Below are 27,181 nucleotides of genomic sequence, written 5' to 3' on the forward strand. Positions count from 1 at the left end.
ACTTATTTCCGTACAGCCTATTTTTCCCATCCATGCTCTGATAACTGGAAATGACACCAGTGAGCAAGAAAAAAGAAATGCAGATGGAGGGACAAGCTATAGGGAAATAACAAGCAGGCAAGTTCAGGTTCCTGCATTTGTGTGTGCTTTTTGTGTGTGGGTTTAAAAATCAGCCTTCCCCTTTTTATATAATTAGAGAAAACCGGAGTTTAAACAAACAGGATGCAATCGGATATAGTTTGAGACTTTTGCTTTAAAAATCAGATTCCTCCTGCCGCTTATGTGCAATTGGGGTAGGCCTGTGTTTAAGCATGTCTTTTTTGTCTGTTGTTTAAGCTTCATGTAATCCTGAATGAAGGCTGAAATAAGGGCTGAAGAATTTATGGCTGAGTTTGGGCACACATATGATCAGTAAAATGCCATCAGTTCATCCAGTTTTTCCAGTATTGGCTGACGTTTCACTGCAGTGTTTCTGAGTAACTCTCCGTAGTCTGTGTGGTAAGAGGCCAATTAACAGAAGACTATTTGAAGGGCCATCAAAAGACAGTCTTCTATTTGGAGTCCTCTGTTTGAAGGGCTGAGTGGTCCATGTCCAGTTTTAAGATAAAGAACCATAGGAGGGGAGAGCTGGGTCCTTGAAATTGCTCATCAGCAGTTAGCGCCAAGATAGCATACTAGGCAGGCAGACAGCCTTCCCCACTATGGTGAGATACATTGTATTCCTCTTTAAATTATATATACATACACATTAGTGTATGCAAATCTGTGCCCTATTCTGAGGATGTGTAAGTGTCCACCCTAAACTGTGGTAGTCTGGTAAAATGCATTCAAAATTGTGTGTTGGAGGTCAGTCTAAGATTTCTACTTCGCAGTCATTTTGTTTCTTCAGTAGCCCCACAGCCATGAATGAGAATGAAACCAGTACCTCTCCTTTATCCCTTTATCCTATAGCCCCCTTCTAACTTGCTGGAACAAGCAGAATTCATTCTGCCCCACAGTAAGTGTAAACATAGAGTGGGCAAAGAGACAAGAAGGCATTTATTCTACATGCTGCAGATGTTTAAGCATAAGAACTAGAGGAACTGAATGGTACCTGAATGCCCATTTTGCATTTCCTTCTTGCAGGTCATGAGCAGAAGACTGTTCACCTTCTTCTCAAGTAAACCTGTTGTGGGGGAAGTGCATAGGGAGTGAGAAAGAAAGAGGTGGAGTCCTCTCCACCCCCTCCACATTTGCTTTACAGACAAGCTCATACAAATTGCATGAACGTTTGGATAAACCAAGAATCCTGGCAGGGAAATAATGTCTGAACAAGCCTTTAGTCATAAGTTCCCCCCCCCCCAAAAAAAGACCATGATGTGGTTTATGTCTGGGGTTTTTTAATTAACAAATAATTATATGTTCAAATGTATAAATAAAACAGCATCAGTTTAAGCCAAAACTTCCACCTATGTGGAAACACGCTCTAGAAATCAGCTAGACTTTCTAGCAAGCTGTAGCTTTGGTGTCTGCTTGGGCGAAGGCTGCTATGTTTACCTGACCAGTTGAGGAATATTTTCAATATTCCTCACTGCCAGAGTAGGCCTGCTCAAGTCCATGTACTCAGAGCAAGGGAAGGGGCTGTACCTCAGTGTAGAGAGCATGATTTGCATGCAGAAGTTCCCTGGCATCTTCAGGTAGGGTTAGGAAAGACACACGACTAAAACCCTGGAGAGCTGCTGCCAGTCAGTGACCTGGTAAGCACATAATGCTAAACCTTGATTTGGCATTATGTGCATGAGCCTCTGTGAGCCTGACCAAAATCTTGAGCTTGAGCACTGCTTCCTCTCTGCTTTGCCGAGAGGGGAATAAACCATGATTAAGTTTTCGTTTGTCCAGTTCATGGCTTTTTACTAGGAATCTTGTTTTAAAACACACTCAAATCAATTGCAAAACAAACCAGTTTCAAACCATAGGTTATGAACCTGAAATTTGTTTTAAGCAATTCTTGGATCATGCATAACAAGCATGATCCAACAATTCTTGGATCATGCATAACGTACAGCAGAACTGATCCCTGGTTCATTCCTCCTCCTAGCCAGCGGAAGATGGAGCACTCAAGACTGCTAAACCATAGTTTAGCATTAGGTGTGAGTTGGCTAGGTGTAGACTACTGAGCTAGATGGAACAGTGGTATGACTCCGTGTAAGGCAGCTTCCTGTGTTTTAGTTCCCATCACTGAAGTGATTAAAACAACCGTGCTCCCACAAAGGTCCTGTGCATATATTGCAATAGAGTTTTGGATTTCGACAAATGTATTTAAGGTTGGGATACAAGAAGCTGACAGGTAAAATCTGGAACATCTAATTTCTACAGAGCCTCTCTGTCTTCCTGTCTCCTAATCACTGAATGAGTAGGACCTGAAATTTTAAAAGATAGTTGGCTTTTTTTTTAACCTCATGAGAATGGAAATCAATGAAACACTTAAAGGAGAGGAGAAGTCTGCAATATTCACCTAAATTGTTATTGGTTTTCTTATAGGAGGATTAATGAGGTTTTATTTCTAATATGCAATTCAGTTCTGGAAGAATTTACATTTTAATTCTTTCTTGATTTAGTACTTACATCTGAGGTTTTTTTTGTTTTTTTTGAACGTGTGTGTGCGAGAGAGACAGAGACAGATAGAGGACTATGGCTGTGATAGTTTTTTCCATGGCATATTGAAGCCATAACCTTAATACACTATTTCTTTCTTGTTTATGAAATGGTCTAACAAAGATTTAGGCTCAATCCCATATCCACTTAACCTGGAGTAAGATCCATTGAACTCTGTGGGACTTACTTCCAAGGATATATGTATAGCTCCTTATAGTGCTGTTAGAGTGCAGTCCTGTTGTTGTGTGCAGCCCAATCTCAGAGTGGTGCGAAACTTCCAGGAGTTCATGCACTTCCCAGGGTTTGGTTTCCTTGGAATAAGGGTCAGCGGAAACTGTGGTGTCTTTATGATGTATGGTTTATTTACACATATATACAACCTGAACGTAAGATGGAGGAGTTCTCAGCATTAACAGTCCAATAGATCTTGCATCCCCATTAGGCTTGTAGGGGAGTCTTCCCGGCTATAGTTTGGGAATCAGACATAGAGAGCAAGCCAGCACCTCTGTTTTCAGTTCCTAGCCTTTCCTCAGACTTAACTCTAACACACATGTAAACTACTTTTGAGGGGGGGGGATTCATTCTTCTCCCAGATTTCCTACGTCAACAGGACTTCTCTGGACCACATACATACATATTCCAGAGAACAAAGAGCCAGGCCAGGCCAGAGTGATTAACTTATCAAAGGAACTTGCTTGACCAGTGGAGCAGGTTTCTATAACACAAACGGTATCCTTTAGAGGCACAAGATTATGGGCTGGGACCCCTAAAAACTATCCATCTCAATCCCCCAATCCCATAACACTATGCATACTTAACTTCCAAGTAAACATAGGACTTCACTGTGATTTCTGAAAAATCTCTTGAGAAGATAGCTTCTGAAAAGAAACTATACAAATACTCTACATGGTAATTTTTTAAAAAATAAACAACTGCAACACAGTACTGCATTATGTTGGCCTTTACACGGCACTGCTGATCTTTAAAGACTACTTGCAGCTATCACCATTGGTTCTGTAATATGTTCCAGCTGTCAGTACACAATCAGGAATATAGATTATTAGATTGGTGTCCTGATTTATAAGATCAAGCAGCAAATGTAAGACAGTAAAAATTACTGATAGAAATCAGTATGCCCCTGGATGCTTTGTGTAGCACCAGCATAGGTTGAAGGGCCAGGGGAGGGGAGGAGATGCTGTAATTTAGAAAATGTCCATCTCTCTTACCAGGAAGCCAGTGCCATGGGCACTGGGTTTGTACTTCGTATTGGTTGGTAAAGGCAGAACAGGGATCCTGTTGGTGTACTGCCCACTCTGCTATTCAGCTGCGTCCCTGGGTGAGGCCATTTCTGGGGTGTTGTTGGAGAACTGTTAAGTGAAGTGATTACATTGTGGGGTATATATGCCAAAGCTGTCCTGTTAGGATCAAACATGTATAAGAGACATAATTGGCAGTGTGGAAGGACTACTTGCATCCTCAGGTAGTCATACATAAGAGCTTGTCAGTGTGATAAAGAGGCTAGTGAATTATGGATCACAACCAGTAACAACAGAACTTTCTGAAGCCTGCTATGACAAATTTGTAAGGCATTTTGAGGAGAAAGTTGCTTGTCTTCTCTCTGACCTTAGCACTGCTATTAACATAGTATCTGAGGAGATGTCTAGAGAACCATCTGGTCCTGTTGTTTGGGATCACTTTCAGTTATTGCAGCCTGAGGATGAGGAGAAGACACTTTATAAGGGTTTGGTCAATTATATGCTCTCAGTCCCTGCCCTTCCTGGCTTATAAGTTCTAGGGGTTGATTGGGTGAATCCTGGGGATGGTAAATGTCTCTTTGCAAAATAAGATAGTGTTGTGCGCAACCCCAGTCTCCAAGCTGTGAGATTTCCAGGGGTCCCTGCAGTCGCCCAGGGTTTGGTTTCCTTGGAAAGAAGGTCAGCGGAGACCCTAGTGTCTTTATGAAATATGCTTTATTTATTTATTTACACACATTCCAACCTGAGCTTACGATGTAGGGGTTCAAGGCATCAGCAGTCCAATATCCAGCTTTTCCATCAGGGTTACAGGAGGCACCCCAAAGCTATGGTGCAGAGAGCCAGTCTCTCCGCCTGCCTCCAGTTCCCAGCCTTTCTCAGACACATTAAAAACACAAACCTCTCCTCAGCCCCAGGAGGTGGGGGGGAAGGCTCTCCTGAAGAGTTTCAATGACAAGGGGATCTCCCTGGCCCATTCACCAGTTGATGGGCACCTGATAGACCCATTAACCCACCTGGCCACTCTATTAGATTAACAAAAGAAACTCAGTTGACCAGCCGAGTGGGTTTCTCAGCCCCAGGCACAAAGTTCCAAATCAGAGGCTGGAAGGGACTCAGAGAAATTATCCATCTCAACCCCAAACCCATAACATTAGTTGCTGCTGCCTTGAAAGAGGTGGTGGTGCATCTGCACTTCAATAGGCCCTCCCTAGACTTTGAGGATTTAAACAACTTCTGTCCAATTGCTAATGTTCACTTTTGGGGCAAGGTACCAAAGAGTTTTGTGGCTGTGCAATTACAGATGTACTTGGTTGAAACAGATTAATTCTACCCATTTCAACCTGGTTTCTGGGATGATTTTGGTGCTGGGATAGCTGTCTGGTTGATTGCCTATATTGGAAGAAAGATAGAGGAAGTGTGACACTGATGATTCTCCTTAATCTCTTTGTGGCTTATGATACCATTGACCATGGTATCCTCCTGGAGCGGCTCTGTGGATTAGGGTTGGAGCCACAGTGATATGGTTGCTCTGCACCTACCTGTAGGGCTGCTTCCAGAGAGTATAATTGGATGACTTCTGCTTGGCCCCATGGCAGTTGTGCTATGGGTTCCTGTGGGTTCCATCTTCTCCCCAATGCTATTCAACATCTATTCTATATGAAGCTATACGCAGCCATCAGGAGATTTGGAGCTCAGTGCTGCCAGTACATAGATGAAATCCAGCTCTGCCTCTCTATACCGTCTGGACCAGATTGAAGGAGCCCAGGGTGGCAAATGAAGCTGTGCTAGTGTTAGAGCCAGTAAACTGAACCTGAATCCTGACAGAATGAAACTCTCGTGATGGGTAGTTCTCATGTCTAGGAACTGGGATATTCCCTGTTCTAGAAGGAATCACACTTCCCTTGAAGAAACTGGTACATAGTCTGGGGGTGCTCCTGGATTTAGCTTTGTCACTTGTGACACAGGTGGCCTTGGTGGCTAAGAGCATCTATTTCCAGCTATGGTTGGTTTGCCAGCTATGGTCATTCATGAGATAGCCTGGCAGCAGTTTTGTGCACTCTAGTTACCTCAAAAAGTCTAAAGTAGTGACAACAGAAGATTTATGTAACTTTAAAGTTGACAATGAAGACATTGAACTTGTCAAGGATTATCAATACCTCGGCACAATCATTAACCAAAATGGAGACCATAATCAAGAAATCAGAAGGCGGCTAGGACTGGGGAGGGCAGCTATGAGAGAACTAGAAAAGGTCCTCAAATGCAAAGATGTATCACTAAACACCAAAGTCAGGTTGATTCAGACCATGGTATTCCCGATCTCTAAGTATGGATGTGAAAGTTGGACAGTGAAAATAGCGGATAAGAGAAAAATCAACTCATTTGAAATATGGTGTCGGAGGAGAGCTTTGCGCATGCCATGGACTGCAAAATGACAAATAATTGGGTGTTAGAACAAATTAAACCAGAACTGTCACTAGAAACTAAAATGATGAAACTGATGTTATCATACCTTGGACACATCATGAGAAGACATGATTCACTAGAAAAGACCATAATGCTGGGAAAAAGAGAAGGGAGTAGAAAAAGAGGAAGGCCAAACAAGAGATGGATTGATTCCATAAAGGAAGCCACAGACCTGAACTTACAAGATCTGAACAGGGTGGCTCATGACAGATGCTCTTAGAGGTCATTGATTCATAGGGTCGCCATAAGTCGTAATCGACTTGAAGGCACATAACAACCACCACCTCCCATCTTGACTATTGTAATGTGTGGTACATAGGGCCGCTTTGAAGATGATCTGGAAACTAGCTATATAGAAATTCAGATTTTCATGGATTCCTTTCAAGAACTTGCCAAAAGATTGTCCTACAAATTTAATTATGGACAAAAACCACCCTGAAATCTTAGGTGAGGGTGGGGGTGAGGGATAAAGTCTGATTACATGGTGAGGACTTCTGAAACTGAACGGGCAGCAGCCACCAGTACTGTGCTGTCTTATCCTTCTGCTGTAGCAATGGTACCTCGCTGCCTTCTGGAAACTGGAACTGGTAGACACCGTTAAAAACGCCCTTGTCTTAAAGCCAAAAGGAAAGAAGCATTGGACTAGCCTCAGCCTGGGTGCTTTTAGGCTGTTTCTGTTTTTCCCTTCTGTAAGAGAGAGAAGGTCATTACTGGAGAGGCAGCAACCTTAACACACTACTGTGTTCTTCAGTGGAGAAACATTGTGGTATGCTATAGCTGCCCCAGTCTGAGTTCATTTTCTCTCTTTGCCAGCTGTGTGTGAGTAAGTGAGAGAGAGAGAGAGAGAGAGAGAGAGCACAAGTTGAGCAGCCACAGCACGCTAAGCTGGGGAAATGCAGTAAATGCTGAGGCTGCACTCTGTATCATTGCATCTGCTTACCTGGAAAACAATAGAAGAAATGGCAAATTAGACTGGAGGTAGACCACTCCAAAATTACAAAGAAAGAGAAGATTCATATTGTAAATGAAATGCTGAACTCTATTTCAGTCCCCTATAAGCACAGTGGCAGCATAGGGGTCCTTTGCAAAGATAAAGCCTTTGTGGGCAGGTATGGATTTGGTAGGCTTGTGTTGGGTTGCTAAGTGGTGCCATAGTTAGGAATGGATGCTGGGGGGAAAAAACATTCAAAAGAGGCAAGATTAGAGTACTGAAAATGTAACATTTGTGAAAGAAGTAAAAGGGGGTAATTCAAAAACCAATCTGCAGAATAGTGCTGTACCTTTAAACAAGGATGTGGGTGGTGGTTTGGTGAGAAGAAAAATCAAATATGTGAATGACATCAATCAGGAAAATCAAAGGAGAAGGAGTGTTGATGACAATTAAGTAGTTATTCAGAATAATAAATTGGCAAGTAAAGAGTTTAGAAGTGAATCCTTCCTGTATTAATGAGAGGAGATACAGTGAGATACAGTGAAGCTGCCAGGTTGTTATTGATAGAGGACAGTAGGTAATGGCCAGTAGGTAATGGGCAGGATTAAGTGTCATAGGATTGGTGACTACATTATATGATCTTATTATTTTAAATTGTCTTCTGTTTTTAACGTATGTTTTATGGTTTTAATTTTTCTCATAGTTTAATTCTATTTTTAATTGTATACTTTTGTATGTTTTAATGGTGTTGTTTTTTAGTTGTAAGCCGCTCTGAGTCCTATTGGAAAAAAGGGCGGGGTAGAAATAAAGTTTATTATTAAGTTTATTATTATTATTTAGTAGCTGATAAAACACTCAATGGAAAGCTTACAGCAAAAATAAAAAATATTAAACATGTTAAAAGTGTTGATTTTACTGGTGCAGAAACTTTTTAAGAAATCTGTATTACTCATAAGTAAAAGATGGCTTCATGTATACATGTTTATTATTTAGTGATAGCAACAACTTTTAGCTCTGTTGGCATAGGAACAATTGGTTTTATCCCATTTTTTCTACCGTGTCTGATTTGGTTTTTTTCCAGGTGTCATTGCTTAGTATTGATTTGCCTTTTATTATATTTTAATGCTGTGTTCAATATTTTTTTGGAAAGACCAGGCTATATGGTCTGAAGGCACATGAGGCCAGCACCCTGCTGAAGCTAAGCAGGGTCAGGTTTGGTCAGTGACTGGATGGGAGACCACGTGGAAACCATATGTAAGCCACCTTGGGTTTCTATGGTGAAAAGAAAGGCGGGTTATAAATGTAATAAATAAATAAATATTTCAAATAAATACATTAAAAATAAACATAAAATGAAAGCGTTCTCACAGGTCAAACACTATACCCCAGGCTTTCATATAACCTCAGTCTTTTTCAGTGCGGGCAGTTCTTCATACATTCATTTGTAATCATGAAGTGTCCTTAAGTAACAGAGGGGGGACCACAGATACAGTTAGTTACCAGCTTGCTAGCAGCAACAGTAAATCTCTTCCTGGCTATCACCTGTCACCTTGAAGCCAAGCAAAAAGTGAGAGAACGTCCATTTCCCCTGACTTCTCCATACATTCCAGAGAACTTGGAGGTAGGGAGAGGTCTCTCACTTCATGACAGGCTCCATTCATTCCTTGAGTTATCTGGCACGTACAGAGAACTCATGGCAGGAAACATTCTCATTTCTCACTGGGCTTTTGACACACTCTGAAGTAGTAAGAAGCAGCAAGTGTCTGCAAAGCCGGTCATGAAGTGAAAGGCACCCCTTTCCTCACATCATCTACATATATGGGCTCAATAGTGACTGCAAATAATGGCTGGCTCTCAAACAAGCCAAATTTTGTAGATTGCTGAACTATATAAATGGGGGGGGGTATCCAACAAAGTGCTTCCGCGAGCACAAGGATTTTCACATGTGCACCAGAACTTCCCCTCCCTCTCCTCTCCCCATGTGATCCCACACCCTCCCCAGATCTGCTCTGGAGGGTTAGGGGTTAGGTTAGTTAGCCTTCGTGCATTATTGTTTGTTTGTTTGAAGAAAATACCTATTTCAAGGATGAAAATATCTATAATCACTATTATTAATTTTAAAAATACCTAAACTTTTATAGGCACTGAACAGAGGCTAAAACAAGGCAGTCCCTGTCCTAAGCTTACAGTTTAATAAGCATAACACAAAAGAGAAAAAAGGGGATGGGGAGGAAGGAAGAAGAAAAACTAATTCAGGCCCCACTTCTTAAATATTCTTACGATGGCCAGTCGTAATGGAGACGGTTCAGGGAACAAAAGAGCCAAATGGCAGCTGGTCTCTCTCTCAGCTGAGCTAATGGAGTGGGCCCCACTTTTCCCTTTGCTGCAGCCGGGCAGAATGGCTCCTAATAGATGGATGGCAGCTCAGAGAGAGGAGCCAAGCCAAATGACAATTGCTGCAACCAGATGGAGTAGTTAAAATTTAATTCCACTTTTAGTGAAAATATTGGTATTTCAGTGTTGTATCTACTTTTTATATTAATAATCCAGTTTATTATTCTTTATCTTGTGCTATCAATGTACATATGCATAAGGAAAAGATGGTCTCTATCCTAATTTGTGATATATATATATATAAAGATTGTAAGGCTTTATTTTCAACTTGTAGTAGAAAATAAAAAACTTGAGAGGAATAGTGAGTGAGTTAGCAGCAGATCAATACAGCAATCACACTGGTTCTTATTTGCTCCTTTGAGCACAATGAAGTTGGCAAAGATTAATGAACATGCATGTTGCCATTTATCTTGCACACTTATGTGCCTGTCATCTGAAGCCCACAAAATCAGACCACACCATTCCCATGATTACTTGGCTCTTATAAATTATCTTCATTCCCACTATCTAAGCTGCTGAAACCAATGCAGCAGATTCCATGTGATCAAACATTGGCCTTAACTGTAGTCAAAGCCTTGTTTGTGTATACAGAATCCTGCAATTCACTGTTATAGGTGCATTTATAATCTCATCACTGTTTAAATACCAGCAGGATCCTGGGGATAGATGCAGGGCTGCAGAGTCGGTACGCCAAACCTTCGACTCCGACTCCTCTATTTTTCTACTGTCCGATTCCACCCAAAATTGCTTCCAACTCCACAGCCCTGGAAAGGGCCGTAAATGTCTTTTTAAATTGGAAGCTCTCATAGGAGCATTTTTATCGCTGCCTGAATATGCGCTGATCTTGGCATCACAGCATTTGTCTTCATCTGGGTCCTGTGTCATACACTGACACACAAAATGTTTTCCATCTTGAGTTATGGTGAAATGCTCAACTACAGCTGACTTCATGGGAAGCTTCTTTGACATTTTGAATGTATATTTTAAAAAAATTGTCAATCAAAATTTATTTTGAAGCCAGAGTTGGTACATTTCTTCCGACTCCACCCAAAATTGCTTCCGACTCCACAGCCCTGGATAGATGTAGTCCTGTGTCAACTTAACTTCTAAATGCCCCTGAGTTCATTGGGACTTGCTCTGAAGGAATTGCATACTATAAAGGATTGCTGGCTGAAGGCAAACTGCACATTACGTTAATCATTTTTAAAAGTTTGCTCAGTGCTGCCACTCTCCTTTTGAAGAACAAGCAGCTGTGCAGAATCCTGTGTCACGCTCTTGGTCCAGATTAGGACCTTGCACCGGTTTCTCACCAAGTATTTTTCCAGCTTCCTCTTGTCCCCAGAGTTGCTGTTTGTTATGTGTAGTTTTGCCCAAAGTAAAGTATATCATACTATACACATAAAATTCGTTAAAGGTTTTTGTGAGCAAATATTCAAAAATCAATTGGCTGTATCCTGCTGAAGTGTCATCTTTGTGCAAGGCCTTCCACTTAAACAATGGAACTTCTCCCTCTCATCTCCCTTCATGACCCCCACCAATCTGCTTTGGAGAGTTGGGGGGACGTCCAGAACATTTTTGGGTGGTGCATGAGGGGGATGGAGAGGAGAGGGAGAGAAATTATATTATGCAAGTGGAAGTACTTGTGCAAAAGGGACAGCTTTGTTGGATGCAAGCCACAATCTCCTCTAAAACAGGATTTGATTAATGAGCACTATTAATTCCTACCAATATAAAGTGAATGTTATACTCCTTTGATTTTATGTTTTTAAGGAATTGATGACCAAGCTGATAACAGAGACTCCTGACCATCCAATCCCATTTCTCATTGACCACCTCCAGTCAAAACAGGGTAGTCGTAGTCAGCTTCAGAGGACATTGTCTGGATCTGCTGCTCTCTGGGCAGAAAGTGAAACTACAGGTATGTAAGAGGAAAACACCTTGGGGACAGTGACTTTGAATAACAGGGAAGAAGTTAAATAGAATGTTTACTTCGCTGTTGTTCTGACCAGTCTGGCAGCTTCATGTGGCTACTTTACAGTAAAAAAAAAAACTGTTGAGAGAGTGTTCATGCATCTCTTCTGTCTCTTTGTACCTGATGTTTTTTTTTTTTTTTTTTTGCTTTCCTTCCTACCCAGATTTAAGTTACAAGTGTTGTTCTTGAGTGGAGTAATCCATAACACCATTTCTAAAATGATGCATGCTAATTATTCTTAATATGTGTCTAGGAATATTTTAAGATGAGTTATCTATGGTTTGGTCCAGATGTCTGCTACTGTTTCTGAACTGTCTAGGCGTGCTTTTTCCTTCATCATAATCCAGCGTGGGTTAGCTATGCTTAACTTTGTGTTAGATTGTGGTTCTTATTTGTGTACATTAGCAAATTGATTTTGGCCCAGAAATTGGCATTTGTTTATATAGTTTACATGGTCTGTAGATCTGGATTTATATTACCTTGCTGTATATTCATATTTCATTTAATATTGAAGGCATTTGATCAGCTGACTTTACTATCCTGAATCCCACCTAAGGTCATCGCTTTCTAGTTTTGCTGGCTGAAAGACTTACAGGTTCCCAGAAGTTGCATCAAGTCGACAAGCTGTTATTGTCTGTTTAATTAAAGAATGGGTTGAAGACAGGGCTATGGAGTCGGAGTCGGGAGCAATTTTGGGTGGAGTCGGAGTTGGTAGAAATGTACCGATTCCGACTCCTTCATAAATGGCAAATGTATATTAACTAGTAATAACAAATTTACTGTAGTAAAATGGTAGCAAAAGGCATTTCATCACCACCAATTCACATGGTGGTGATGAAATGCCTTGCGCTACCATTTTACTACAGTAAGTTTGTTATTACTAGTTAATATACATTTGCCATTTATGAAGGAGTCGGAGTCGGACAGTAAAAAAACAGAGGAGTCGGAGTCGAAGGTCTGGCATACCGACTCCACAGCCCTGGTTGAAGATGCATAGTTTGAGCTGTTCTGGCAAATGCTATTGTTCTGTCTGTTTTCCCAGAACTAGGAGTGGTGGAATTACTAAATCAGAAAAAGTAACATTTTCTAGAAAATCACCAAACTTAGATGTTTTATTGACAGGAATAATCAGGAATATCAGGAAAGATACTTAACTTTAGAACTGAGTTTTTAATTTAACAATAATTTAAATATCATTTGGTCATTGTGAGATTTGTATGTTTCTTCCCAAGAACATGCTAATCAATCCAAGAGTATTTGCTAATCATTGTTCTTTGAGTTGAGTTCTTGTGAATGTGAAAGATCCATTAATTTTCATCCCCTCCCATGATTGAACCTGACAAAGCTTTATTTCAGGGGTGGGGAACAGAATCCCATTTCATGTGAGGCCCCCCACCTGTCTATTGTCTGACCTCAGTATAGCAACAGGTGACAAAGGTGCAAAGCCATGCCTGCAAAGGAATATTTTCCCCTCTTCCTGTGGTCGTTCTGCTGCTGTACAGTGCTTAATATGTTGTTCAAACCCAGACTCATGGCTCAGCTCTCCCCGAGAAACCATGAGTTGTAAACCATAGGACAAACCTTGGTTACAGCTTGTCTGGAAAGAGCTAAGTCACAAGCCCAGGTTAGGTGACATGCTAAGCCAAACCATGGCTTGGCTAAGCATAGTGCAGTGGGAGAATGACCAGAGGAGGAGCAAAGCAGCTGCAATTTATTTATTTATTTATTTATTTATTTTATTCTATTTATATACCGCCCACAGCCCGAAGGCTCTCAGGGCGGTGCACAACATAAGATAAAATACAATAAAATCACAGAAACAGTAGAGCGTAAATATTAAACAATAAACAACCTAATATATGTAATAACATGTTTTGTTATGTGTGAACCAGGCCATGGTCTGACATGTTTATTACACGGTGTGTCTTAGTTTGCCTGGGTATGTTTTTATCAGGATATCTTTTACATATCAACATCAAAAAACTACTAAGTAAATACAGTCTCTTTCCCCCAACAGAAAACAAGGGAACAAGAAGGGATTTCAGAAGTTATGATAAACCCTGGCAGACAAATGCAAAGAAGCCTAAGAAATCAAAGAGTGACCTTGCAGTTTCCAACATTTCTCCCCCATCACCAGAGTCCAAATCATGTAAGGAAATGTTAAGCACATTTTGTAGTAAGTGAATTCTTCAAACTTGTACTTTATGGTTCTTACGGGCTGACATATAAGCAAAATAGGAATTGCCCTTTTAAGTTAAAATGTGTAAATGCGAAAGACTCTTGGTTCAAGTCAAGGGTTGCTAGTCATAATAAGAATTAATTTTAAAACATTATGTTTAGGTGTCATACTATTTCTTTTGTTTTCTATATGATAGTACCTTGTGTGGAAACAATTTATATTTGAACAAATATGTGTATTAGAAGGAAAATTATTGAGCAAGATAAATGAATAAGAAATTCAGAATTCTGATTCAATTTTAAAACAAAATGTGTAGAAAAATTATTACTCTAGAGCTGCTAGATAAATTTAAATTTATGTAAAAGCAAAAGTTAAAGGATTTACTGGCTGTAAGAATGGTGGATTGCATAGATTCCAAATACCAAATATTAAACGTCTTTGAGATACATATATTGCTAAGGCAAAATGACTAAAGATAAGCTACCTGTATGGTTGTGTGACCATAGAATTATAGAACTGTAGAATTGGAAGGAGCCTGTAAGGCCATCGAGCCCAACCCCCTACTCAACACAGAAATCCAAATTAAAGCATACCCAATAGGTGGAAGTCCAGCTGTCTCTTGAATGCCTCCAGTGTTGGAGAGCCCATCACCTCCCTAAGGAATTGGTTCCATTGTCATACCACTTTAACAGGAAGCTGTTGTTTAATCAAAATCTGGCTTCCTATAACTTCAGCCCATTATTCCATGTCCTGCACTCTGGGATGATTAAGAAGCGATCCTAGCCCTCTTCTGTGTGGCATCCTTTCAAGTACTTGAAGAGTGCTATCATATCTTCCCTCAGTCTTTTCTTCTCAAAGCTAAACATGCCCAGTTCTTTCAGTCTCTCCTCACAGGGCTTTGTTTCCAGTTCCCTGATCATCCTCATTGCCCTCCTCTGAACCTGTTCTACTTTGTACATGCTTCTTAAAATGCAGTGTTCAGAAGTAGACACAATACTAACAATGAGGCCTAAGCAGTGCTGAATAGAGGGGAACTAGAATGTCACATGAGTTGGAAACTATACTTCTGTTAGTGCAGCCTAAAATAGCATTTGCCTTTTTTGCAGCCACGTTGCACTGTTGGCTCATTTTCAGCTTGAGACCAGCAACAATTCCAAGATCCTTCTGGCATGTAGTATTGTTGAGTCAGGTATCCCCCATCTTATAACTGTGCATTTGGTTTCTTTTTCCTAGGTGTAGAACAAAAAATGAGATACAATTAGTCTGGCAGGATATGTTCTTGACAAATCCATTTTGGCTTCTAGCAATTACTGCATTGTTTTCAAGGTGCTTACAGATTGATTGCTTTATAATCTGCTCCAGAATTTTCCTAGGGATTGATATCAAGATGACTAGTCTGTAGTTTCCAGATTCCTTCGTTTTGCCCTTTTTGAAGATAGGGACCGTATTAGCCAGTCATCCGGCACTTCACCCATCCTCCACAATTTCACAAAGAACAGACTGTGGTTCTGATAGTTCTTCAGCCAGTTCCTTCAGCACTATAAGATGCAGTTCATCAGGCCCTTCATGTTTGCCAGGAGGGTCATAGGCCATCTTTTGGGAGAATCTTTTGCTGAGCCAAAGTAGGAATTGAACACTTCTGCCTTTTCGTTGTCATCTGTTATTTTGCCATTGTTATTGAGTGGCTGAATCACCATTTCTTCTCTGTCTTTTACTATAAAATGGAAATGGACTGCCTTCAAGTCGATCCTGACTTATGGCGACCCTATGAATAGGGTTTTCATAGTAAGCAGTATTCAGAGGGGGCTTACCATTGCCTTCCTCTGAGGCTGAGCGGCTGTGACTGGCCCATGGTCACCCAGTGAGCTTCATGGCTATGTGGAGATTCAAACCCTGGTCTCCCAGGTCATAGTCCAATACTCTAACCACTACACCACACTGGCTCTCTTGTCTTTTACTATGGGTGTACCTAAAGAAAGTTTTTTTGTTGCTTTTAGCATCCCTCACTAACCTAAACTCATTCTCAGCTTTAGCCTTCCTGACGCCATCCCTGGAATTCTGTTCTACCTTGCCTTTGTGGCCTGGCCTTCCTTCTGTGTCCTTTCTGGTTTTCAGGTGATTTCTAAGGTTTTTGTGAAGCCGCATTGGCTGCTTCTGCTGTCTTCTACCTTTTTTCCTTGTTGGAAAATTTGTTTGCAATTTTGCCTTTTGAATTCTCTTTTTTAGAAACTCCCACCTATCTTGGACTCATTTTGTTATTAGGGTTGCTTGCCATGGAACTTTACCATTGTTCTGAATTTATTACCATTAGATTGCTATTGAGAAAAATCATAATGATTTGGGTCCAGAAGTGTGTAAGTGGAAGTCTGCTTTTGCAATAGGACTCTCCCACCCTCTTACCCCCATTGCAGGTACCTGCATCCCCTTCCCATCAAGAAGCTCTCCTGAGAGTCAGGAGACTCTGGAAATGACTGAGATGTGGCACTTGTAGCTTCAGTGGCAGGAGCAAATCACTGAAAATTGGGCAAAGAGTGGAGGTCATGGGTGTGTGTGTGTGTGTGTAATACACACCCACACACAGAGATAGAAAATCCTGTTTTGAAGATGGAGGGTAGTATTACAAGATCCATTAACTCAATCTAATTCTGTGACTATGTAAGATTTGGGATTAGCATTTTTACCGAGTCCTCCCTCCAATGTAAAACAAAACTGATTTCTCCATTTAAAACATAAATCGAAAGTGATAATAGAAGAATGAGTTCCCCTACTAGAGGAATTGGGGATTGTAGTCTAGTGAGGGCAAGAGGAATTGACAGCAGAAGTCTCTGCAGGGTTGCATTAATTGCAGCTCCTGAGGTTTTCTGTGAGAAGGGAGCATTATCACCTTTAAAAACAGTTATTTTGTGGTGTAGATGTGATCTAGGCAATAACCAGCTTATGTGTGTCCTGTCCTGTGATGTACTGGTTTAAAAATGAATTGTGCTGTGCAACACAACTCATCAACTGCTTTTAGCACGAGTGTATTGCAGATACACTTACACTCTTGTTCCACTGCAATACACGTTTCGTGTTTCATGCTTCTGATGTGTATCCAGGCATATTTCTGGAGTAACACTGTTGTTGAATCCATGTCTTCCTCATCTTGTACCCCATTTTTAGGGCATCTGGAACATGGCACACCTATTGTGGTTAGAGCGTCAGTTTAGATTCTTGACAACACTGCAATTTTTCTCTCTTTATGAATCTTTTGTCTCCACTATCTATCACAAATGTGCTCATTTCCTGGTTTTTGTAATGAGTGACAGAAAACAAACATAATTTTGGGGAATAAAATAAGTTATTGAAGGACCATATACATCTTTATGGGAAAAAATAAAAAAGGAGTTAAGTGAACAAACACATTTTTATTATATATTGAAAGCAATTTTGGTATGAAATGAGGAAAAAGCTAAAAAAAACTTTATACATAAACCATAGGAAATCTAGTGCCCTATAGTTACTTACTTTTTAATTGTATCTGTTTTTTATCTGGAAGCCGCCGTGAGTTCCAATTTGGAAAAACGGCGGGGTATAAATAAAGTTAATAATAATACTTTGCATGCTGGGTACTATCCATTTCTGGAATATGAAATATTGTTTATTCAGGTAATATGATGAGGGATTTAACAAGCTTCCATTCTGATTTTAATAAATGGTGACTAAAGTCAGAGAAGGTCAAGAGAGTTAGTAAGGAATTACTCTATATCTTCCATAAGAAATTATTATAATGATAATAGTGATAAACAATGAAACTGGTGTCATTCTTATTGAGAAATGTTTTTTGTATATGTGTGGAATGAACATGCTAGATGTAGCTTTCATGGGCTGATTTATTTCCTGTTATTGTGGTGAGAAGGGAACTGTAGCAGTCCTCCTTTCTGCACCTGTGGGGTAACTGAAGAAGTCCCAAGTCATGGGAAAGGAACCATCATTCAGAGCCAGCACAAGACTTTGGAGGGTCCTTGGCACAGTGCTGATGATACTTCCCCCAAAACCAGGGCAGGGAAAAGTGGGTGGCAACTGAACTTTGCTCACGTTCAAAAGTGGCAATGGTGCCCACTGCTGAAAAGCATCTGGGAACCCAGCGGGGAGGGCAGCTCCTGGGGCGCTTGGCTAGTGCCTATTCTGGGCATCACCTGGCACCAGGTCTGCTACCAATCCTTCCTGTGCCAGCATTTAACCCACTTATCTGAGAGTGTAAGCTGGAATGGAGATGAGCCACGGCATGGTCTGGGGTTCTGTGTGTGAGTGTGTGTTTATTGCATTTATATCCCATTTTTCTCCAAGGAGCTCAAAGTGGTTTCTTCCCTGCTCATTTAATCCCACAACAACCATGTGAGGTAGGTTAGGCTGAGAGATTGTGACTGACCCAAGGTCACCCAGTGAGCTTTGTCAGTGAGTGGGGATTTGAACCATGGTCTCCCAGATCCTAGTCTCTCTTACGTTGCTCATTGTCATGAAAAGGAGGCAGAGGCATGTTAATGCTGAGTTAGGGACAATGACTCTCAATTGGAGGTTGTGTGTTTTGCTGTTAGAAACAAAACAAAAGTCCAGTATTGCCCTATAATACACCTATGCCATTCATTACCAACTGCCTTTCACAGTGATAGACTCAGAATCAAAACCTACACTTTTAAGGGGTGAAGAAATGTAACATGTTTCCCTTTCCATTTCACTCTACTGCATAAGTAGCATACTAGGTGCTGAGTTATGATGTGTGAGTAGCCAAAAAGGGGCTATCAACAACCAAGAGGGTGGTATAAACATGTTCAGGAGAATTACAAGGTTTGCAGATGTAGAACAATATTTTGGGAAAAACCCTGAAAGGGTATCTTCTCCCCACCCAAACCCAGCCCAATAAGGACACTAAGCATTCTTAGTGGCCACAGAATTTTATTTTATTTATTTATTTTTATTTATTAAATTTATATACCGCCCGACTAGCAATAGCTCTCTGGGCGGTGAACATAAAACAGCATAAAAATACAATAAATAACAAAACAATACTAAAATACAATCAACAATCCAACACAATAAACATTTTTAAAATTAAATCAGTGTAACTTAAAATGCTTCAGAGAATAGGAAGGTTTTGACCTGGCGCCGGAAGGAGAGCAGAGTTGGCGCCAGGCGTACTTCCTCAGGGAGACTGTTCCATAGTTCGGGGGCCACCACTGAGAAGGCCCTAGATCTTGTCATCACCCTCCGGGCCTCCCTGTGAGTTGGAACCCGGAGGAGGGCCTTCGTAGCAGAACGTAGTGCACGGGCCGGTTCATATCGGAAGAGGCGTTCCGCAAGGTATCGTGGTCCCGCACCGTATAAGGCTTTATAGGTTAATACCAACACTTTGAATCTAGCCCGGAAACATATTGGCAACCAGTGCAAGCTGGCCAGAACAGGTGTTATATGCTCGGACCACTTGGTCCTTGTCAGCAATCTGGCCGCCGCATTTTGCACTAGTTGTAGCTTCTGAACTGTCTTCAAAGGTAGCCCTACGTAAAGCGCATTACAGTAATCCAAACGTGAGGTTACCAGAGCATGTACCACTGATGTAAGGTCCTCTTTACTCAAATAGGGACGTAGCTGGGCTACCAACCGAAGTTGGTAAAACGCATTCCTAACCACCGAGGCTACTTGAGCCTCAAGTGAGAGGGAAGAGTCTAAAAAGACTCCCAGACTACGAACCCGGTCCTTTAGGGGGAGTGTAACCCCGTCCAGGACAGGGTATATATCCACCATCCGATCAGAGAACCCGTCCACCAACAGCATCTCAGTCTTGTCTGGATTGAGCTTCAGTTTGTTAACTCTCATCCAGTCCATTGTCGAGGCCAGGCAACGGTGCAGCAAATCGACAGCCTCACCTGAAGAAGATGAAAAGGAGAAGTAGAGCTGCGTGTCATCAGCATACTGATGACAACGCACTCCAAAACTCCTGATGACCTCTCCCAACGGCTTCATGTAGATATTAAAAAGCAGGGGGGACAAAACTGACCCCTGCGGGACCCCATATTGGAGAGCCCGCGGTGTCGAGCAATGTTCCCCAAGCACTACCTTCTGGAGACGACCCGCCAAGTAGGAGCGGAACCACTGCCAAGCAGTACCTCCAACTCCCAACTCCGCGAGCCTCTCCAGAAGGATACCATGGTCGATGGTATCAAAAGCCGCTGAGAGATCAAGGAGAATCAACAGAGTTACACTCCCTCTGTCTTTTTCCCGACATAGGTCATCGTACAGGGCGACCAAGGCTGTCTCAGTGCCAAAACCGGGCCTAAAACCCGATTGAAATGGATCTAGATAATCAGTTTCATCCAATAGCGCCTGGAGCTGGCCAGCAACCACCCGTTCCAAGACCTTGCCCAGAATGCTGGGTGCCTGTAGCAAGGGGATAAAGTAGAAAATTGGAAGAGAGGGGAGATGACATGGGGTATCCTGAAGAAGGCTGGCTGGCTGGAACAATGAAGAGAAGCACTTCACACTGCAACTTTTTCTGTAAAGCCAGGGTGGCTAACTTGTGGCCTTCCAGATATTGCTGTAATGCAACTCCCATCAACTCCAACTCCCATCAGTCTCAGCAAGCATGGCCAGTGGCCAGGGGCCATAAGTGAGCCATCCCTGTTTGAAACCCACTTTACAACAGCACAGAATCTGGTTCGCATAAGGAGCGCTCTCTTTAAAATGCACATGACTCTTCTGTATTGAACTGTGAACATTTCAGTAGTGGGGGCTTTTGCTCAGGATACTTTGCAATGATACTGCTAACGGTTGCCCAAATGTTTGTATACAAAGGTTTTCACACACAATCATGGAGTCTCTGTGGGGGATGGGGGGAGCTAAATGCCACCTGAAAATCAGGAGAAGGAGGTGGGAGGAGTGTGAATTTGGAGGGAATTTGGTCTGAGGGTTGGTGTCTTTATTTTCTTTCTTTAACTTTTACTAGGGGCTCTGCACTGCTCGCTTCGCTCGCCAACCCTGCCTACTGTTGCCAGTGCTCCCTCCTGTGGGTTGCCAGCGCTCCCCCTCCTTCTCCGCATTGGTCACCAGCACTCCCTCCCCCTGCACACAGGTCGCCAGTGCTCCCCCTGTCCCATGAGTCACCAGCACTCCCCCATCCCACAGATCGCCAATGCTCTCCCTCCCTTCCCCCCCATGGGTCACCAACCTGCCCTCCCCCTGTGGGTCATCCTCCCCCCCTCCACAGGTCACCCGCCCTGCCAGCACAGCCACCTCCGCCCCCTTGCTTGTTTACTCACCCGCATGCCGCTGGCTGTCTTGCGCGTCTCTGCTGCCAACACTAGGCACCTCACATGCCTCTGCTACCCTGCCTCACCTAGCCTAGCCTTGCCTCACAGCTTCACACTACTTGTGAATGCTTCTGTGCAGGTGCCCACCTGTGCAGAAGCATTCGCAAGTAACATGATTAGCAAAATATTATATAGTAAGAAAAAGACGTTGCAGCTCATCAGCAGAGTACGTTGCAGTGTAGTTGGGAAATGGGGCTTCTAAAACCACTCGAAATGACACTAGATTATGACATTGCATTGTTACCAGGACTCTGGAAAAACGAAGCTACAAGACCAGTTTTGATAGAAACAAAGCAATGTATTTGGTTTTTTTAAATTTTAAAATATTGATGAAGCAAAGAGCGGGGGAGGGGATGCAGGAGGACTTTGTTAGCATTGGAAAAGTTATTGTTATGGATTTTTATAACTTGAAATTAAAAAAACAATTTATTTTACTTAGTGCCAAGATCAGTAGAACACCCCAAATGGGATTGGAGGACAAAATCAGAACATCATGATTTTGATGAATTAAATCACATTCTTCAAGAAAGTAAGAAGCTTGGTAAAGCCCTGGAGAATCTTTCTCGAAGTAAGTTGATTAATGCTGAATGTTTCACACATGTCAGCCATGTACTGAAAACTACATGGCTTTGTACAAGAGTACAGATTAGGAATAACTCTACAAACTGAATCTTTAAACAGTTGTTTAAAAAATTATTCATGGTGCCCTTGTTCAGTTAAGCTTGAATGTGTTGCTTATGTGATATTTGAAGCACAGTTGAAAAATTTCAAAGCTATATTGCTTGGTTTTCTTCATTTTTAAAATTGCAAACCTAAACCGTTGCCAGAAAATGCAACATCCTAAGAGCATTGTAGATCTGTTTCAGGAAACCATGAGTAAAATGTTCTTTTTATTATTATAATACCCAGTTGAATTGTTATCAGTCACTTCCTACTGAACATATTCCAGAAAAATGTAGTTCAATTCATGTAGTTCAATTTCTGCATAGTTTTCAGAAATAGTTAACACAACTTATTGAATGGTTGGACATCTACTTTTGAGTGGCACCCTGATACACTCTTTGAATTATAGGCAGACTATAGATTCTCTGGAATCTCCCTTATTTATGTTCATTATTCTGTCCATTTCAAAATCATATGCCTTCAGTAGGAATTTCTATGACTGACATTTTTAAATACATTTCAGTAAATGTTAAGGCAAACTAAAATTATCTAACCCATGTTACGATTCCTAAATAATACTGTTTCTGCTCAAATAATGCATTTTTGTCCATTATATAATAAACAAAATCAAAGTGCTGTCTGAGATTGACACCCTGATTCCAAGTGCAATTATCTGGAAGAAAATGCCATGTTTACTTTGCAATCTACTCTCATTTGTGCAAACTTGTGTTCCATCTTGGATGTTTGCCACCACTAGAGATTGCATTCCAGCATATCACCAGCAATATGGTGGCAGAGGGGTGGAGCAGAGTGGAAATGGGCAGTGGGGATAAAGTGAGACTTAATCCAAATCCTAACCTTTCTCAGACCCCACTCTCAGCCCCTATGCCAGCATAAAAAGAAAGGTCATATAACAAACATAACATCACTGTCAATATTTGGAGCATTACAGTTTTTCATATCATTTTATTGCTCCGCAATGCCTGCAGTATCCATTGTGTCTAGGGTTGCCAGGTTCTTGGCCTGAGACTGATCCTGTACCTTTGGGAGAAGAGAAAGTCAGCCAAGTGCATGTGTTCTTGCAAGGCTGTAATGAGAAAAACCACAAGGTGGAATTCTTTCTTCCCCCTACACAACTTTTAAAGATACAGAAGACCTCTTGGTTGCCAGGCCCGGCCTCCAAGAGGTCTTTTGTATCTTTAAAAGTTGTGCAGGGGGAAGGGAGAATTCCACCTTGTGGTTTTTCCCGTTACAGCCTTGCAAGAACACCTGCACTTGGCTGACTTTCTCTTCTCCTGACCTAAAGATGATCAGTCTCAGGCTAAGAACCTGGCAACCCTAATTATGTCCTACTTGCCACTGTTGTCACCATAGGTTTATAATATTAATATCTAATGGCATACATGCTTCTGCATGCACATACACATTGAACCATATCCTATAGTGATATATGAATTCCTAAATTTGTACTGATTTGAATCATGCTGTCCTCCCTTTCAATATAAAGCCCTGTACTGCTCTAAAATAACTGAGAGGGAAGAATAATGTTATTAGAAAGTGGACTGTGTGTTAATTCTTCCTGTTCCTTTGTCAGATAGTGTTTTGGGTTTATACTTACACAGGGGTTCCTTTTTACTCTACTGTCCTCCAATCCTAAAGATTTGCTTCACTATATCTTCCTGCATTTCCATTACAGGTAGTTTGCACTATTGTGTCCTGAGATATTTCTCCAAGTGCATGATCAGCTGACCTGTTTTGGAAACTGGGTAGATGTATTACTGACTATAGAGTAAACCAATGCTGAAGTAAATTCAGCAAATGTAATATTTACATAGACCGGTACTGGATGAACATGGTTGTCTTTTACTCATATAAGCTAAAGTCACTCTGAAAGAGAAAAATGATCCAGCTGTGGTGTATCAAAACCAACATATTTAATTCAGCAAAACAAAACAAAAAATTGGGTCTTTAGTAAGGCCATCTGCTGGCAATTCAGAAAAATGCATCAGCATAGACTCTTATTTAAATAAGAGACATTTGTGTATTTAAATAAGATGTCCTTAAGAAAACTAGGCAACCATGCCTTCTTTTCCAACAGTGTGATTAAAAGTGGCCTGGGTTATATTAAAATTGTGGTAATGCAATCTTCCTGCACTTATACTTTGGACAAGAATTTAAGTCCACTTAACACAAGAATTCCTTTAATTTAACACAGGGTTTGTGTTAATGTTGTGAATAAGATGAGTATGAGAGTCAACCATTTAAATGTGAACAATGGTCCCTCAAATGTCACTACCAAAAGGGAATGATCTGATCGGTGTGTTACCCATTTTTGGAATTTATTTTATGTATGTGCTATTGTTTTTATATTTATAATTTTGTTATAATTGATTTTATATATGCAATTGTATTAAGTGTTTTTATATATGTAACTTTTATATATGTTATTATATTGTAAAACGCTTTGGGATGCCTCATGGAAACCCATTCATAAATGTAATAATAATAATATCCTGTTTCTCAGAACAGACATTGTTTTAAAGATGTGCATCATCGGTTTGTGATTGCTAACTTTTTAAGAAGTAATACAGCTCTTGAGATTTCTTCTGGCCTTATCCCCACTAGAAAATGGTAGTTGTGGTATATCTCATAGAGGTAACGTTTGCCCATGATTGATGCTCATTAGTGTAACAAGATTGCAGAGATACTGGGAAATCAAAAGTAGATTAATATTCTGAAACCAATTTTCAATAGTATGTTGTGTTTTATTTAGCCAAACAAATATGGAATATATCTTTATGTCTATACAATTTGGATAGAAAACTGCAATTGAAAATAACCAGACCAATAGACAGGACTCCATCTCTTGACTTGAGTGTGTGCATTAAAGCATTTTATCATTAATAATTGGTAAAGGGATAAACCAGGTTCTGAGGTCAGACTGAGTGAATGCAGAGGCTGTTGCATTAGGAGGCAGTTCACTTACATAACAATATGCAGACAGTGAGCAAGAAGAATTATAGTTGTATAGTTCTGGACCTTCAGTGTTTGCCAGGCTTCCTACTATATTCAAGTTCTGGTCAACCACAAAATCATTTTCTGGTTAGAGCAGAGAGAGAAGCCCTTGCCACACATTCAGTGAATGCCTGTAGAACAGGAAAGGGAAATTGCGGTTGCTGTCCATGTCTCCAATTTCCAACAATCAGCTTAGAATCCTATGCACATAAAACTATAAGAATGTAGGGCTCTGTTCACGCTGAAAATATGGAGAGCAGATCAGGGCACGCTGTTATCCTGTTTCCCCTGTCAGGCATTCAATATACATATGGAGAAAGAGCTATAGTGTGACAACAACAAGCTGAGGAGTTCCATAGGTATTGTCCGGAGGGGTGCCACAGAGGAATAAGGTAGAATATAATCTGCAGGAAGTGTCTTACACATCAAATCAAGGTAGATCTGGTATATCCTAGCAGAAACTAAGAGTATGGTCAATGTGCAGCCTGTGTCAGTATTTGAATAGATAACTAAGGGTTATTTAACATTGGAAAATGAAGGATGATGTCTTTGTGAAGGTCACATAGAAGATCAAGGAATGAGAAATAAAGGCTCTGTGGTTATCTCTAGTTTCAAGTGAACTGTTGGTCAGACAAAGATCTGGACTTGATCTATTAGTTTTTATCTGAGTTAGAGTCAAAGTGGATGGGGATTGTCAAATGAGTCCATGAAAGAGAATAGGGACCTCTTTTGTTCTTGAATTCCGGTGATTCAGTTTATAATCCTTAAAAAACTAAAATAGCTGTTTGAGACCCTCTCAGTGATGATTTGCACATATCCTCTTGATGTGAAGGAAGAAGATTTTGAGCATGGTAGAGGGTTGTAACTCCTGATTTTGTGTCAAGTTGGAAAGAGATAAAGCTAGTAAGTGGTACAAATGGGACCTGCAACAAAATGGTGTAGCATAGAGTCCCATCTGTTTAGTGTTTCAGCCAGCCATGCTGTGTTCCAGAACTGTATGAGATTATTTGGGGGAGAACTGTGGACCCCATGGACTAGAATCATGACTCATGTCAGCAAGGAGTCATATCTTCATTGTACTGGGCCCACCTCTGTGAAACTCCCTCCCATTAGAAATCAGGCATGCACAATCTCTGCTAAATTTCAGACATCAGATTAAAATAGTTTTATTTTAAGAGGCTTTTGCACCATGAATGCTGTCCTAACAATCTACTCTGATGTTTTAATCTATGTTTCAAATTTTGTATGTTGTTATGTAAGATACTTTTAGACATATGGTGAAAAGCAAGGTATAAATTTCTTAAATAAATTCAATTTCTTCTCCCAAACACTTTTCTGCTTTTTTCCCCAACAGTCAGCATTCCATGGCTACTGAGCACACACACTTCTAGGGCTTGTTAACCATAACGTTTTGTATTTCTGCAAACCTTGAGGCTTTGCTGAGTCTGCTGATACCATTCTCTTGTGCATAGGTAGCTCCATTTTGGCTACATAAGCACTGGACATTTCAATCAACATTTCAATATTAGAAAAAGAGGAAACGATTATTTCCTGGATCCATTGCTGTTCATCATCATTACTGATGAAGTAATTGATGTAATGTTTGGGAAGGGCCGTAGCTCAGTGGTAGAGCATTTGCATTGCATGCCGAAGGTCCCAAGTTCAATCCCTGGCATCTTCAGGTAGGGCTGGGAGAGACTCCCTCTCTGAAACCCTGGAGAGCTGCTGCCAGCCAGTGTAGACAGTACTGAGCTAGATGGACCAGTGGGTCTAATTCAGTATAAGGCAGCTTCCTATTATCTTCCTATGTGGTAAATATGATCATATTTTTCAAAAGGAATGACGGGCAAGTTGAAAGCTGAAGATGATACAGACATAATTAAATTAGAAAAAGAGAAAATTCAAAGTTTAAAATGCAAGGGGGGAAATCATATGTGCAGATGGACCAAGTTGAGATCGAGTGGGCTGGTTTTCTCTCTCTTCTTGGCTCTGGTGAGCAGCTATCTGAATGAACAGTGAGCTAAATTAAATCTTTAGAGTTTTGTTTTGTTTTCTAGCTCCTGCAAACACCCACAAACTAGAGATGGAGGTTTAGTACTTTCATTGCTAAATTAATCCCCAAAAGATTAAAAACAGATTAATTGCTAGAAACCAAGTGCATTTTGTTCAGTATGTATGTACTTGGCAAATGCATGGTGGAAAAAAATCTATTAATGGCTAGCATCCCCCCCCCCATATATTGATCTGGTCATAAAATGTTAATTACTGTACTCTGCACTACACTGTGCTTTTTTGCAACACAAAAATCAATAAAAGGAAGTCATCTAGACTGAA

At 40.9% G+C, this 27,181-nt stretch overlaps 1 protein-coding gene across 3 annotated transcripts in view; it reads left to right on the forward strand.

The window, feature by feature from the left end:
* C1H8orf34 (chromosome 1 C8orf34 homolog) overlaps window positions 1-27,181 on the forward strand; it is a 152,773-nt gene that overhangs the window by 23,027 nt on the left and 102,565 nt on the right. For 2 of the 3 annotated variants that reach the window (XM_061600761.1, XM_061600771.1), the window contains exons 2-4: window positions 11,449-11,596; window positions 13,668-13,826; window positions 21,609-21,737. In XM_061600761.1, coding sequence (XP_061456745.1) covers window positions 11,449-11,596; window positions 13,668-13,826; window positions 21,609-21,737 — 436 coding nt within the window. The remainder of the gene's footprint in view (window positions 1-11,448; window positions 11,597-13,667; window positions 13,827-21,608; window positions 21,738-27,181) is intronic. The other variant, XM_061600779.1, reaches the window with a different exon arrangement.

Source organism: Rhineura floridana, chromosome 1, assembly GCF_030035675.1.
Source record: "Rhineura floridana isolate rRhiFlo1 chromosome 1, rRhiFlo1.hap2, whole genome shotgun sequence".
In the NCBI taxonomy this organism is placed as follows: Eukaryota; Metazoa; Chordata; class Lepidosauria; order Squamata; family Rhineuridae; genus Rhineura; species Rhineura floridana.